This window comes from Corvus cornix, chromosome 5 (assembly GCF_000738735.6).
Source record: "Corvus cornix cornix isolate S_Up_H32 chromosome 5, ASM73873v5, whole genome shotgun sequence".
NCBI classification, from domain to species: domain Eukaryota; kingdom Metazoa; phylum Chordata; class Aves; order Passeriformes; family Corvidae; genus Corvus; species Corvus cornix.
Genome location: NC_046335.1, coordinates 37,039,376 through 37,056,278, shown reverse-complemented (window position 1 = coordinate 37,056,278; position 16,903 = coordinate 37,039,376). Strand labels below are relative to the sequence as shown.

The window sequence follows — 16,903 nt, the reverse complement described above, 5'->3', positions numbered from 1 at the left end:
AAATCTGATTTTTCAAGCATTTCTAATGAAAGTATTTGAGTATTCAAACTGTCCTGTAGAGATGAGCTGCCTTAGATGAGAACTGCCTTAGATAAAGTTTCAAATTATTATTATAATTAGTCTTGCCTTTCATAGACTCAAGCATTCAATACATGAATGTTTCTGCTTTAGGTTGTACCACCACTTATGCAAAAAAAGGGTTTTTGTTGGGCTGTTTTGTTCTATTGTGGAACAGTTATTACAATAGAGAACTATTTCACTTTGTTCATGTAATAACGTTTTTGAAGTAACGCTCTAATTTAAAACAAGAGATTCAGCTCACAGGGTTACAAGAGACTGAACACAATAGCCATTACATCACTCAGCTGAGGCTCTGAAGTCATTTTATGTCTCAGTTAAACGACAGTGGATTCTCCTCAGCTCTTTAGGGACAAAAGTCAGCCATCCAGTTAGATAACATGCCACGCTCCCCACTTAACATGCACCCTTTCCACAATGTCCACACTTGGGCCTTCTGTGGATTTCATAGATCAAATTAAGCAATATTAACTGCTGAAGCTGCTGTGTCACTACACTGCCCCTGCTTACTCTGCATATATTTAGAAAAAAAGAATCCAACTAAAGAACTCTCTTACCCAAAAGCAGATGTAGCCCAGCAATAATAGTAAATGACTTGATAATGTGTATCACAAACCATGGCGCAGGTGAGTCACAGTCAGGAAGCCACAGGAAGACAAGGTGGTATTTCACCAATGCCCTCATAACAACAGCAGCCCGCAGCAGTACTGGCTGTGTGGTGATAGGGGGTCTGGAGTCACACAGGTCCTTGGGCTGGGCCACATAACTTGCAGCAGGGTGCCTGGGATGGCAGAGGAGCAGAAGCTTGCAGCAGGACCAGCACAGGCTCTGCATCCTCTTGAGAGACGGCTGCAAGAGCTGGAGATGCCCATTTGCCGCCAAGATCCCAGATGGCTTTTGACACAGGCTCAGAATCACTTTCCTCTCACAGAAAATGGAAACTGATAATCATTTCTCCAAATTCTCACAGGCTTTCTACAGTAATTTGACATCAAATATTTAATATCTAATATAAAGCAAAGGGGGAAAAGCCTTTGGAGTCTGGCTCCCAAGCCTCACAAGTCTGGTAACTTCTGAGAGAAAGGTGCTGTGACAAAGAGACCTCTTGATCTGAGCTCTGATGCACCAGTGGAGTCACAAGGTCCAACTTCATTTATAGAAATACTTGTGCTCTGTTCTTCATAACCTGCCAAAGCAAAGCTGTTGGGCACCATCTCTAAATATCAAACTTCATTTACATGACCCAAATAAGCCATCCCACACCTTAATAGTAATCCTTTTTGACCTAGATTCTGACAAAAGCAGAAGTGACATCAAATTAAATCCTTAAGAAATTAAATCTTCATGCATTCTTCAGTATAAAGTGTTTGGGTAAAATGAAGAACAGAGGCATTAAACAACATTTCCTGCTTTGATAATACAGAAAATTCCACAGGAAACATCTTTCTAGTGAGACGATAACAAATAAACTGTTTGACTTAATATTGTCTGCTGTACAACAGTTGCACAATTGTACTCATATCCTGTTAGTTTTGTTCTAATACCTGATTCAGTATGGCTATTAAAAATATTCACATTCACATTGCAAATGTAGGCCTCATTTACAAAGCAATTACATCAATTTTCTCAGGTTATTCCGTAAGTACATCAACACAATCTGAGGCCAGTTGACACGAGTGACAACAACAGCAAACGAACGAGCTGCTTTGTGTTACTGCTGAGGAGACAACTCCCAAGGACTGAATTACTCAACAGCACCTTCCTCTCAATCGTTGCTACTGGGGTGACCCCAAGCATCACTGAAGGAATGTCAAGTCACAGCACCCAGAATCCACTTTGACCTTCAGCTCAGACCAGAAGATATCACCTCTTTATCACGTTAGAAGCTCTAGAGTTGGACCTACACCACCAGTCAAGCATGTGATTGTGTGCATGGGTTAACAGCCTCCAGGCCATGCAATTTATCATGGTCCTGAAGCAAAAGACCTCAAGACATCTCCAGTGCTTTTTTTTTATAGGCACTCACTGTTACTACTCTTTTTTAATTACAGCTGTGGGGTTTTCCTACAAAGACATGGGAAGACAGAGGTAAGTATTGAGTATGAGTTTGTAATTGCAGCTGAGTCACCATCCCTAGTTCATGAAAAGAAACAGGCTGAAAGGTTCTCTGATAGCACCTAAGGGATGAACTGCCCTTTGGAAGGGCCCAGCTCTCTCCAGTGACTATGATTATTATCCTACACCACTCTGACAGATATTTACAATTAGAAGCATTATTCTTTTGTCCAGTTTTTTTTGGAAAGCACTTGTATACAGTGCAGCAAAGGAAGGCAGCTAGTATGTCTACAGAGTGTCTAAAAATGCCCATTAACAATGCTCTAACTCTTCACACACTTTATCTGGACTCTTACATATGCATGACTGGTTGTACGCCCTGGTGGCCAAGAAAGCCAAAGGCTTCCGGGCCTGTATCAGAAACAGTGGGGCCAGCAGGACCAGGGCAGTGATTGCCTCCTTGTACTTGGTTCTGGTGAGACCAAACCTTGAGTTTTGGGCCCCTCACTAAAAAAAGGACATTGAGGTGCTGGAGTAGGTCTAGAGAAAGACAACAGAGGTACTGAAGGGTCTGGAGCACAAGTCAGATGAAGAGCAGCTGAGGGAGCTGGGATTGTTTAGCGTGGAGAACAGGAGGCTCAGGGGGGACCTTTTTGCTCTCTACAACTGCCTAAGAGGAGGTTGTAGCAAGGTGGGGGTCGGACTCTTCTCCCAAGTAACACACAACAGAGCAAGAGGAAATGGCTGCAAGTTGTTCCAGGGCAGGTTTAGATTGGATTCTAGGAAAAATTTTCACTGAAAGAGTTGTCAAGCACCAGAACAGGCTGCCAGGGAAGTGGTTGAGCCACCATCCCTGGCGGTATTTAAGACACATAGCCATGGTGCTTAGGGACATGGTTTAGTGCTGGATTTGGATGCATTATGCTAACAGTTGGACCACATGATCTGTGGTTGGTCATGGTCTCAAACAGAGGGAATTAGGACTTGGAACATTTAGACCTTCTGCTTTAGGTCAAAATGAAGAAAATACATCACTCAGGAAGATTCAAGTCTTACAGTACTAATTTCAGTTATTGGCATATTTCTTCCATTCAAAAGCCATGCAAAAAGCCTGGAGTACCTGGTCTGTTAGTCTGGGTTATTGTACTTACAAGAAGTAGCTTGTCAAAGTAATCCTTACAGTGCATCATATTCGTTTCCTCAGAGAAAAAACAGCTGCCAGTGAGAAGGACCACTCCTTCTGCCCACACCTGCAGAACTTTGCTCTGCACCTACCAAAGGGAGAAGGAAACATTGGGTTGTACTTATCTTCTTTGTGCAAGGAAGTGGAGAGATGTCAGTCCTCCAGGTGCAAGGAGCCATGAACTCCATGAACTGATCTATCTCCATTACTATCCCTCTACTGCACCCTAGAATATCTCCTTAAAGTAAAAAAGAGGCTTTGACCAATTTAAATTCTACCACAGTGGAATAAGTCCCATAAAAGTGGGACTTAAGAAAAAATTCAGACTTTCAGATAAACTCCAGTAGTTCTACAATTCCACCTTGCAAAAAAACAAAAGCTGTGGAGAATTTCCAAAATACCACAGAGTTTTTCCCATGATTCCACTAAGCAATAATTAGTGTTTAGTATGTTCATAAGTTTCTCTGGGATCATAACAGAAAATGACATTTTACCTTTTCTATGTAAAGAATCTTTCCAATTACAGAAGCGTGTTTTCTTCATTTGCTAAAGGATTACCATGCTTCAGCCCCAGATCAACCGGAGTTTCCTTAATGAACTCACACTGTAACATCTCATTAATTTTACTTTTCTCTTAAATAATTCTTGGGAGAGGCAAACCTCTATCTCTTTGATCACCAAATACCCCAGCTTTACAGAACTGAAGGAGACTACAGAGGAGGAGCATCTGGACCAGATGCTGTGGACAAGCAGGCGCATCAGACCTCCAAACAGAAAGCGGCGCCTCCAGGGTGGTGTCGAGCATGAAGCTCAGGTGCAGGTACCCAGGTGCAGAACTCTCCATGACAGAGTGCCACTGCCCCCTGAGGGCTGACTGTAGGAAGAGAAAGAGCACTCAGAAACACAAGGATTTCTGTGGGCCTCAGAGATCCTACGGAATTACTTAAATAATTAATGAAGCGATTTCATTGGGTTGAAAAAAAATTTGATAATCAGTGGATTTACCAGTATTTCAGAACGGTGCAAAGACCGTAGTGATCTCCTTGGGTGTGTGTCACTATGAGTGAGAGGGGCACTAATAAAAACCTCAATTGTCTATCCAGCTATCTTTTTATACAGACCTCTAAGGATATTTCTTTGATAAATAAGTCAAATTCTGTTGTTATTAGCCACAGGTTAAAAAAATATTAGAGTATGATACACATACATAGGGAATAAGATCTCCTAAGTCTTGATGCCTTAAAAAAAAGGCCATGAAAAAAGAAGAGAAAAAAACATTACCATTTCTTGGAAATTTATTCTTCCAAATAATCCTACCTGTTTTCCTAAAGAAAACAGAGTTAACAAAATATGCCTTCTTGGAATACTGACACAATTATGTCTCTATAATAGTTACATTTCAATTAGCAGCCAGTACCTGATTCTCTGACAGTTAAGAGACATAGGGGATTTTGCCTTCAATGCCTGACCAAATAATAAATACCCTATGAGACTCAGATAGAAAACAGCAAAAGGAAAGAAAACTTGAAATAGCTGCAAATTGAATGCAGCTGACTTCCATTTCCTGATGCATACTGTGAACTCTACAACAATCTCCACATGTAACCCCAAGTACCATAAAACCATAGAATGGCTTGGGTTCAACCAGAATACATGTTTTTCTGACTTTTTTCACCCTCATTTCTTCCTGACATATTGCTTTAATACTGTTGACACATTATAAATCAACCTCTGGTGTAATATAATCCTTAAAGCATCATATGCATCATTATGCAGATTCCAGGAATGGTTCCACAGAAAAGCCCAAGGTGAAATTTGCAGATAAAACTTGCTTAAACTTGCCATGTTTCACAATGGACTAGTGAAGGCAGCTGTCCAGATGCCATTTTCCAGCACACCCCATTACAAAGAGGGGCTAGCTTTCGCAAGCAAAGCGTTCACAAAGCACTTGAAAAATACAGTCCCATGTACTCTGATCTCTTCCAAGCTTCTCAGTTCCAGCTCTGCTTTTCAACTGCCACAATTGTCTAACAGGAAAAAAACAAACACACACACAAAAAACAAAAGAGCAAAAACAAGAACAAAAACCACAAACACATCCTTAAAAAAACAAAACAAAACAGCAAAAAAAAAAACCCCAGTGAGCTGGGAAATAATCTTAACAGCATGGAACCTCCATTGCTCTACCACATTGGTGACTAGCACTGTGGTGGAATGCTAAAGGAAAAATATCCCCACACCCTACATTTAAGTCATGGATGTGCCTGCAATGAGTCTACTAATTCTGACTAGGGCACAACACTGCTACAGCTGTACAGTGGTTACACTACAGTTTAGATTTGGAGGTGTACAGCTGCTTTTCAATAAGAACCTTTAGCACTGGAGATGGAAAAGACCATATTGCAAAGGTACAGAGCCTGGTTAACTTCACAGCAGTACTGCAAAAACCCACTTTAATTTCTACTTGTTACAAAGCAGAAGGAAATGCTTGTGACGGTCAAATTGGGCAGGGACCAGCAACCATAATTAGCCTTTTATAAAGATATTTTTCCCCCATTGGGGTTATGTAATGATTTGGTTTTTTGTTTTATAGCTGAAGGCCTCATGTAAAATTTAATTACCTATGATATTGTGAGATTTTCTTTTTTAAGAGAAAATAATTTGAATTTTTGACCATAATTTTCTGAGCAGCATTTTTTAACCACACCTAGCTAATCAACCTTTGCAGTTCTTTGTGTTTACCCCTAAGGTAAACTCAGCCTGATATTTCCATCAACACCCTTGGTTGAAAGCACATAAGGCATGAATCATAGTTGCTGTGGAATTCTCAACACAATTTCTGGTTTGTGTGACATTATACAACTCTTAGCTGACTTAACTGTGATGATCAGCAAGGCAATAACCAGTTCAGAAAACAAACAAAAAACAACAACCACAATCACAAAATCCACCACCTGGATGCACTGTTGAGCTTATCTGCAAGCATGGATAAAAAAGTGCAATAGTCAAAAACATCGGCATGATTACAAACCCACAAAACTACAAAAAGAAAGATGGGGTTACATATAATTAATAATTCATGTCTTATCTATATAATGTATATTATTTACATAGTAATAATAATAATTTACAAATCTTTTAATTTTTAACAGAACATGTTCCCATATGTTTCCCATATTAATAAACCCAATTCTAACCGATGTATTTTGCCCTGAAATTGAAAAGTCTTTCTGTCGGATACATTTGCAGGAAATAAGTTAGTACCAAATACCATTTCATAGCAAGCCTGCTAAATGCAGCAGTCTACTCTAGCTCAAGGTCTTGTCTTATGATATTTTAAGGTTATAAATGCAGCAAGTGATGCCTTGTTGAGGACGAGATGGAGAGTCATTGCAGTGTCACGTAAGAAGGCACTACTACCTTTAGAGGATTTGAAACATGTGACAAGTATGAAAAAGCACCCAAGTATGTGTGCCAGTGCACAGACTGTACTCCAGCTCCTGCAGTAGATTTTATTCTAAGGGGAAAACAATACAGGCTCCCTTTGCTTGTACGGAGCCTAAGGAGGTATCAGCAGGTTTGTTGAGCCCTGATCACAGAGATGTGAAACAAAAGAACACTTCTTAATTACATTGACATACCTTTGCATAAATCATTTATTCTATCAGTTCATCAGCTTCTACTTTAGATGTCCACCAGTAAGTTAGCTTACCCATTGCCAAGTTTTCCATAGATTTCACAAAACTCTGAAACATTCTTTTCAAGTTCAGCCTCAGTTTATTCCCTAACATACTTGTTCTCACATCACCACTGGCCTTCTAGCTTTATCTCCCTTCTCTAGGTTGCTTTCATGTAGAACAGCCAGGTCCAGTCTCAACTGTTGCCATGACAAGTAAATTAACCTACGGTCATCCAGTGTCCTCTCAAATGGCAGGTTTTCCCTTTCTCATACATACTCCTTCACCCATACATCTGCTATGAGTTAATTTTCCTCAAACATGGGTGACCAGTCAACATAAAACTGTTATATACAAAACCATCTCAGAACTTTGTTTGACAGTATTAGTATTTCCCTTTTTCCACTGGAAATGTTTCAACCTCCATCACCTCTAGATCTCCTTACCTTTTTCAAATCCAAGTCATATCAATACCATTAAACATTGCTTTAAACATTTCTGATTAAACTTTGCTTCCTGTATTTGTTCTTCTTTGTTGATTAAAGTGCCTCAACCAGCAACTGAACACAAACGTGTGATTAAAAGTCTAGCCTGGTGTAATATTTGCCACATTGAAAGCAATACTTCAGTCCCAGTTTAAGATTTCTAGGTGTGGCTCCAGATAAGCCATACCTAGAAATAAACTCTGAAGATTTTGCACAGAACTGTAAAGAAGTAAAGTTTTACGTAACAGCATTGCTTGGCTATGAACAGATTTATTGGAGAAATGGAAAAATTTCTTCAACCATCCTATTCCAAAGTACAGCACCCTTAAGCAAACACTGCAACCTTTTGTTCTGTGCTCCTGCATTTTCCCAGGGAATGCTTTTTCTAGGACACTGAGACCTTTACAAAGACTTCTGTTCCACAGAGCTGGCTTAAACACACTAAACAGCAGGGCACCAGGGGTTTGCCCTCTCTGCTACCCCATCACAAGATTCTGCTCCCTCCTTTGCCCTGGATTTCCTGTTTATCTGCTGCTGTCCTGAGCAACCTAACAAAGAAGGACACCTTTTACCTTCACAGCATTATGGTGCTTGAATTTTAAGTTTCATTCCTCTTGGAATCACTGCAGATATAACAGTCTTACTGTGTTAGGGAAGTGACTAGAGATGCTGTCAGAAGATTTGCTGCCACACAGCAGTTTGCCTTTGACACTGCAAGGGCAGACAAAAAAGCTGATCTTTTCATATGAAGTCCCTGTTTTTTTATGAGAGTATGATATCCTGTTAGCCATTTTATGTTGTTCCTTCACTACTTCAGGATTCAAAAATCCAAAACAGAAATTATTATAAAAATCTTCCGAAGTATTTTCTTTAAAAAATTTAAGAATTGTTTCCTTATACAACAGCATCAACAGCAAGTGAACTTTTACAAGATCTTAGTTGCTAAGCACTTAGCTGAAAAGAAGCTTCAGCTAGAGAAGGTTATCACTCACTTAGAACATGGTCATCATCTGTGGAGGAAAAGAAATCCACATGATTGTGAATGCAAAATGAGCTTTATCCCTGACAATCTAGCAACCCCACAAAAGGAAGACTACTTTATCTGTAATACCTGTTGATGTGAGTACTTGGTCTTGCAGATGCAGGCAGTGTGCTCTTTTTCTAGGGCAATCACAGTTGATTAGATCAGAGGCTGAAGTACCTGGTTAATTCACTCAGTCCACCTTAAAACCCAAAGGTTTTTATAAACTCTTTTAAAAATTATTCTACTGTAGGGACAGTTAAAGCAAGGTGATTGTGATTCCAGTGTGAGTCAATTGAATTTACCAGCACAACTCCCAACTCTTAACTAAGATTGCAAAAACCACAGTTCTTGACCTTGAAAACTTTGTCACTTTCATCAGTTTAAATGGGTTTTCCACATTTTTAAGATTCTTTAGGAAGTAACTGGTATTATCTTGCTCATCCTCCCCTTGATTGGGTGGTCTGTAGTAAACAGTAAATAATGAGGTTTTCTTTCTTGGCTCAGCCCCTGATTTTCACCCACAAGCTATCAACATAGTTGCCTCTGACAAGTGTACTTAGGAAAAACTGTGAAGAGCATGTGAGCAAAACTAATATTTATTAAAAGAGGAACACATAAAAAAATGTATAAAGAATCATACCAGTCTATAAGCCCTTACATCATTTCATAAGGCAAGCCTCCTGTCCTCAGTTTTAAATACAGAATCGGTACATTCAGCTCGATGTAAAAGCCATAAAAGTAACAGTGCTTGCTTGCCACTGTTCTGCATTACATATTTTCCAACTGCATAATTCAGTACTTTCCTGTGGGCTTTATGCAAGGTAAGGTGAATCCCATCCCACAGCACAGCAGCATCTGACATTACTTTATTAATTCACATTCATAAGGTGTGTCTACCTTGACTGTTGACGTTTCTAAATTACATAGACACAAAAATTCCTTCAGCAAAGGTCTGGGTGAATTACAAGCTGAAGTGTAAGGAAAAAATATCTAACTCAAACCCTCCAAAGGAGCCTTCCTTCCTCTTACACAGAAAGACGAAGATGCAACTTATGGCATTTTCATCATCTCATGATGATCAAACTGTAGGAAGATGTAACAAAATCCCACAATGTGTTTCTATTGTCAAATATAAAAACCATTTATTTTTATTTATTTATTGATTCAAAACCAAATTGTTTACCAAAATAAGCTACTCAGTATTGAATTTCTGGGAGACTAAAAGCCACTAAAATCCTTGAGAAGGGTAGGAAGGAAACTGAAACCGTGAATGGCAAAATGGAAAGCAGGTAATGACTGTTCAGTCCTGAAAGTATATGGGCATCAGCCAGTAGCAACTTGAAAGCAAAAGGAGACATTTTCTCTCTCAGTGTGTAATTTTTATCTGTGGAGTTCTGTATAAGATTATGTGAATCATAAAGGTTCGTGAGGTTCAAAAGCAAGAGACAAAAGTACAGAAGGAATCTGTTTCCTTGAACACCAACAGACCTCCGACAAAAAGAAGTGCATCACTCAGTAAAGTCTGGAAGATTATTCTCCAGATGCTTGAGCAGTTTGAATAGACCTCCCAAATCATCTGGAATCAGCCACTGTCACTTGAGATACTGAGCTAGGTAATTCCTCACTCTTCCCCACATGAGGAAGCAACATCCATGTAGTACTGTACAACCCTTGAGTTTTCATCAGAGCACATAAGCTGGAAGGAGTTTTCAGTGTCAGCAGGTGTGCTACTCCCTCTCCAAGAGGACAGTTTCCAGCTACTCACTTTCAGTGTTCTGTCTTGAATCTCACAGCTTTTGTACACTGCTGCCTCTCTGGATCCTCAACCCTAGAAACTGCTCATGCATTTGTCTTATTGATGACTTTCTTCAACTTCCTCCTTTGCAGAGCCAAGTTTAGGGTTTTGAGGAGAGTGTCCTTGTTGTTCAGAATGTTGTAGCGATTCACTTCCACTAATCTGCTGAAATCATAAGGCTTAAAGGTGAAATTTAGTGTATGGTAAGGGGAATCTTTTGACTCAATGATGAAGTCACCAAAGGATTTCTCTTCTTCTGACTCACGTTCAACTCCTGCAGCAAGAAAGAAAGAAAAAAAAAATCACAAAAACCTTCTGCTGTGGTAGAATGATTTTAGTTGAATTCTGCTAGGAGGATATCACAGATAATTCTGTTGAAACTTAACTTTTCCTCCAAAGCTCCTCCTCAGATATTTCAGCTCCTTCCAAAATATTTTCAGGCTGAAGTCAAGATATTATCACCCTTTCCATTTCCACCAAAATACAGTACTAAAATACATTTTCGTTGTGATAAATTGTTTAGTTCATCTGCAATTATTATGCTCAAAATAGGAAATATAAAGCTCAATTCTTCTTGGAAGTGCTATTCTACACTGAAATAAAGTCACACCTTGAGTTCAACTGATCTTAGCAGCACCCTGCCACTTAAATACCAGTCTCGAAAGATCAACATTGAAGTAGTTTACTACAAACACTTTTGCTTGTTGCTGCTATAGAAATAGCAGTCTTGAGTCACATTCAAGCCTAGCTCACTGAAACACTTTATTGTCAATGAGGAAATGCAGCCAGGGCCAGGCAATCACTACAGTATTAACACAGATAACATTAACAGCATGCCTCACATCCCCCTCCACCAGTCCTGCATGTCCTTTTCTACCTATTACAAAGGTTTTGCTCAGGATGCTGTTTCCTCCCCACACGGAAGAAAAAGGACATTGATTTTTGCCTGTGTCTTCTTAAAGGTCTCCCTGTTGCTTGATAGACTGAGGGGGGTCTTAAAGTCTATTTTAATCACATTAAATGAATGATCATTTATCAGTTATCTCATACTACAAGGGCACAGGCCACTTAACACTGAGTTACATGATCTGACACATATTGGTCCCCAACACGTCACTGCTTAGTGGCTTATTCATATTCAAAAAACAAATTATCTTCTTATTTGATTAATAGTCTTTTCCCATATATTCAGAGTAATCAGAAGTAACAGAATCAGGTATCAGGGCAGAAAGGTTCAGAAAGAACCAAAATTTAGACTAATTCTGATTCTTCCAGACTTTGGATAGCAGGGGGTGGGGAGGAGGGGCCAGGTTTGTGAGCCTCTTCTCTCATCCTGTGCTTCAGAAAACTAGTGGAAACTGATTCTGCCTTAAATGTAAATAAAAACTTAATAATTACAGAGTAATATTAAGAAGAATGAAAAGAGGACCTCACTGAATTTTCCATCAGCACACACAATTGTTAGAAGAATGCTTTAAAATGCAGCCTTCTTACCTGGAGCTTTGTACTTCTGGAAGGTGTCATTCACCAGTGGGAAATGCAGTACAATAGGAGCCCTTGGATTATCATCATCCACAAACATGTAACACTCTTTTGGCTCCTTTTCATCTTCCTCACTAAATTTGATTTTCGGAAAAGGAATTTCCTGCTCCTCACAGTATTTCTGAGTCAGCTCTAAAACCTTTTATCAGGAAAAAAGATAATTGCAGTAGAACACCAGCAACACTTCTAAGATCATCTAACTACAATCCTCAAAGGGAAAGAGACTTTCAAAAAAAAAAAGAAAAAAAAGACAGAAACTCAGCTTCGAATCAGCAGAAACAATTTCTCTGGGTGGTAATAAAGAAGAATGAAGAGCAGAACTGCAACAAACATCAACAGACTGCAGCTGAAATTTTTTATCCTTTCCTACTCTAAACCTACTCACCTTGACATTTTTGCACTTAAAAATGAACACTTGTATATACAGAATATAACTTGTTTGCATGAAGAAAATCACCAATAGACACTCTTTCTTTAGAAGTATATATCAGTAACAATGTAACAATGATCTTATGGGCCAAACAAATCCTCTTATTTTATTTAGCAATCTGTTTAGGCTTCTGAAAATTCTTGAATCTTCTTACAGTTGTCAACTTTCTATTTTCTCATGACCTTCACAGGAAAAAGCATAGCAAAGTAACATTTGAAATGTCTTTTCATAGGAAGACAGGCCAAGAGAGGTGGGGCCGTTCAGCCTGGAGAAGAGAAGGCAGAAAGGAGACCTTACAATGCCTTCCAGTACTAAGAGAGGCTTACAAGAGCTGGAGAGTGACTTTTCACAAGGGCATGTAGTGATAGGACAAGGGGGAAATATGCTTAAGCTGAAGGAGGGTAGGTTTAGTTTAGATATTAGGAAGAAATTCTTCACTGTGAGGTGGTGAGGCACTGGAACAGGTTGCCCAGAGAAGTTGTGGACTCCCCATCCCTGGAAGTGTTCAAGGCCAGGGTGGAAAGGGCTTTAAGCAAACTGGTCCAGTGGAAGGCGTCCCTGCCCATGGCAGGAGAGTTGGAATGAGATGGTCCTTATGTCCTTTCCAACCCAAACCATTCTGTGATTCCATGAAAGACAAGGATTTATTTTCATTCATTTGTCCATTAGTGTCTGTATTCAACTTCAACTGATCTGCTGCCATTGTGAACATGATTCTGTGCTTTTATGTTCAGTCATAATGCTGAGCTACATCTCTCACCTCAAATGGAGCTTCCCAAGAAAAATTGAATGACAAGATAACATCCACATCCCTCTCTGGCTGAAGTACCAAAGGAAAGGGAGAGTTGATAGAAAAGCCACCATCCACTAAATACAAGCTCTCTTCCATGGGAGTCAGCTGGTTGGGAAATGCATCCAGGTGAGTACCTGTAAGACACTCCAAGGTACACAAGTAACTATATTGATTCATTACACATGTCTTTGTAGAAGAAATAAACAAAGCTCCTATTAGTGGTATAAGAAGAAAAAAGACACTCCAACATGCCCCTTCATCTGAGACAGACCTGGAAAGCCTGATGATGATCTTGCCTTAAATGACAGAACAAATACAGTGCATCTAAGTTCTTTGCTATGGTGTAGGAAGGGATATATTCCCTGGCTTCAGCAGAACTAAGTCAAGCTCCCTTATGTTCCATGACATTGGGATATTACATAGTGTGTTAATATTTTGTGATAGTCAGATACGTATAGACTCATTTACCTCTCCAAGTCACGAATTTCTTGATGTTAACATAATCTTTATGAAGATACAATCCCTTCATGAAGTTGAAGGTCTCTCCACATGTGACCCGGGACTTGAAGAAATCCTGAAAAATTTGTAGCAAGGGGCCCCCAGGTATAACCAAGCGAGTCTTCAGTCGTGCTGGGTCTCGGAAATGCAATCTTCGGCAGTCATCTGCAGAAGTCACACAAGGATGCAGAACATACACAAAATGCCATCTCCAACATTTCAATCAGATCTTTCTACAATATTTAGACAGTTGTCCTAAGGCTGAATTTGTCCTCTAATAAGGGTACTGTAATGAAATTTAAATGAGCTGCATATTCCATAGCTGGGAGATTTAGCAGCCCTATTTAACAGGAAGAGCATTACTCATGAAGCATTGCCCATATTAATTTCAAACCCACACAAAGAAACACTTGCTACCAAGTGACAACCACTTCTGTCACATAAGACATCAGTCAACCACACACAATAGCGTTTATATTACACAAAACCAAAAAGGGTGGGGTGTGGTGGGGGAACGAGGGCTGGAAAGGCAGAGGGGAAAAAAAATCTCTTCTTCCACTATTTACAGTAAGGCCGTAACTACGCACATGAACAAGTCTCAGCCTCTAATCTCTTCCTTTTCACTGCAACGAACAAATGGAGATCAATTCATAAACATACAACCATCTTATCCAATATTACAAAAAGCAAGGGGAAACTGAAAGCCTCTTTTTCCACCTCCTGCTTAGCAATCCAGCTTCTATTCCTCCTCAGGATTACGATGCCTGCACTTCAATGTGTTTAAGACAGCTCCCAGAACAGCCCAAATTTATAGACGAAGTCAGATACAAATTCTTTTTAAAAGAAGGAAGACAAGTGTACTAAAGAAACATAGTTTCTTTCTTCACTATAAGTGTGATCAAAGGGAATAACACACAGTAAAAGAGACGTGTCCCAATCCACCCTTTGTGCTAATCTTGAAAACTACATACAGCACATTTTTGCATCATATTATTTGTGATCATTACAAAATCAGCAATCTTTTGAAAAATCCAACTATTTTCATGGATGTTCTTACCTACAACTTTGATAACATCTTTGAAAGAATCTAGAAAGCTCAGTCCTATACCAACCACCTTCAGGCAGATATCATCCAAGCTTGCAGCAAAGGCACTGCCCCACATTCCTGCAGGGGAAATGTGGAAGAATTTAACACTCAAAGTATTTTTCATGGTGTAACCAAAAGGCCTATAATTCAGCTGCCATTTTCCATGGGAGAGGGCTGCCATTTGATCACTACTATTCTAACAGTTTGAGTTAAAATCTTGGCATTAATCACATGACAAATTATGATGTTACAATATAATGCAGAAATTTTTCCAAGAGAAAAGCATAGAAAATACAGCAAGAGAACAGGAAGACCGACAGCAGACAGGCAGCTATAATAGAGTCATCTTGCAGACTCGGGACATCAGACTGTAACACTATGAACCAACACCTAAAGCTCTGGAGAAAGATTTGACATATTTCACTTCTTCGAGTTCTTTTGGAAGGGAAAAAAGACATGGACTTGCGTTCATAAGTCCCCAAAGCAGCAAAGTTCCTTTCCATCTCCTTAAATGATAATTTAATCATTACCATAAGATCATACCTTGTAGAAAACAAATCCTGGGCTCTGGATGTTTCTGGACAAGCCGTCCCATGAAGAACTCACTGTCAAAATCCTCTGTTCGAACAAAAGCTCCATATTTGCGGAATCCAACTTCATAGGGAGTGAACTCACACCATTCTAAGAACAAGCCAACAGGATATTTACTCATCTCAGAGAAAACATGAGTGAAAATATTTACCTGATATCTGTTCGCACAAGGGAGACAGAAGCAACTCTCCCTCCACTTTTCACAATCACTATGGATTTCCCTGCCCCTCTTCTCTAGCCTCTATGTACATACGATTAACAAAAACTCTCATGAAGGCTTTAATCCATCTTGCTCCATCTTGACTTTGTTACTACAGAAATAACCTGCCTATTTTACTTTTACTTTAAACCATTTTGATGGCTCCCTTTTCCATCCAAAGTGGAAGCTACATTATTTTTCTCAGCTTTTCTTTGCACTACCTACCATCTCCCAGAAACTCCTACAGTACTGACTTGAAAACTCCATTGACCCACTGTGTCAGACTTCATTGTCTGCTTATCAAAGTGTCCCCTCATGCTTGAAAGATTTCCACAGAGAGCTGAAAAAGAAGGGTCATCCAGTCCAACTCCTGGGCCTACACAGATCAACCTGACAAAACACAGCATGTGTCTGCTAGCATTATCCAAATGCTTCTTGAACTCTGGCAGGTTGGATCAAATTGAATTCACTGCCATACACACACACTCCTCCAGAATAAAACAAACAAACAAATCCCATACTGGTACACAGATGGACACAAGCATTTGTGTTCCTGTCTCACTCATCTATCCCCGCTTGTTGCATCATGTTTAAAGTTTCAATGAAGGACTGGTCTTCATATTTTTACAGTAAGAACTCAGGCCACTAAAACATAAAATTTTGATGATGCATACTACAAGGTGGCCAATCTATCACTTTACACAAATCCTACACAAATATTATGTCTGAGACTAGAGAAGAAAGTGGTTTCCTTACCACCAAGGACTCTAATTCCTTGATTCAGACAGAGACACATGTAATACAGGAATCTTCTCAGCTCCTGAAAATTTCAGGCAGTTTCTAGAAAAACATGGAGTGGCCAACAGTTCTGAATCTCATTTCTCCATTTTAGCCACAGTGAAGACATTTGCTATCAGAATGATAATACTCTGCCAATCAGTATCCTACTGCCTCTTGCAGTACCAACTGCTGCTTGAGCTGTATCTCCTGTTATCATCTGCTCACTACCCAAGGAACTGGATAGATGAAAGAAATTTATGGACTTTAGCAAACAAAGACAAATTTCCATGTCCATACCTGCAAAGTCACCACCGCTCATATTAGGTCTCACATTGACAGCTGCATAGATAGGATAAGGGTTCTGAGCCCATTTCACTGCTTCCTGCTGATCAGACAGCTTTGATGGATCTTCCTGGACACAAGCAAAGAAGGAGGAGCACACTTAAGTAAGCTCTGTACCCATACTTTGACAATTGGGAGCTGTTGCTTAGCATTTCTGATTAACAACACTACTAATTCAAAGTCCCTTTTCCCCTCCACTGTCCAGGCATATGCTTAGATTTGTCCAAAATATTTCTGCAGATGCATATTTAGAATGTCTAATGTTATTAAGAAACTAGTTACCCCTCTAATTTCCAATCTTAATTACATAGAAAATACTGCACAGTAACTTCATTCTGCAAAAC

The 16,903-nt window shown here is 39.6% G+C and overlaps 1 protein-coding gene across 3 annotated transcripts in view; it reads right to left on the bottom strand.

Moving 5' to 3' along the window:
* Positions 1-6,808: 6,808 nt before the first annotated feature.
* Positions 6,809-16,903, bottom strand: part of PLA2G4F (phospholipase A2 group IVF) — a 29,772-nt gene continuing 19,677 nt past the window's right edge. For 2 of the 3 annotated variants that reach the window (XM_010414057.4, XM_020583907.2), the window contains 7 exons: positions 16,515-16,629; positions 15,191-15,328; positions 14,618-14,725; positions 13,531-13,725; positions 13,030-13,196; positions 11,792-11,978; positions 6,809-10,571 (listed from right to left, as the gene is read on the bottom strand). In XM_010414057.4, coding sequence (XP_010412359.4) covers positions 10,342-10,571; positions 11,792-11,978; positions 13,030-13,196; positions 13,531-13,725; positions 14,618-14,725; positions 15,191-15,328; positions 16,515-16,629 — 1,140 coding nt within the window. In that variant the 3' untranslated portion in view covers positions 6,809-10,341. Of the gene's footprint in view, positions 10,572-11,791; positions 11,979-13,029; positions 13,207-13,530; positions 13,726-14,617; positions 14,726-15,190; positions 15,329-16,514; positions 16,630-16,903 lie in introns of those variants that run through there. The other variant, XM_019285441.3, reaches the window with a different exon arrangement.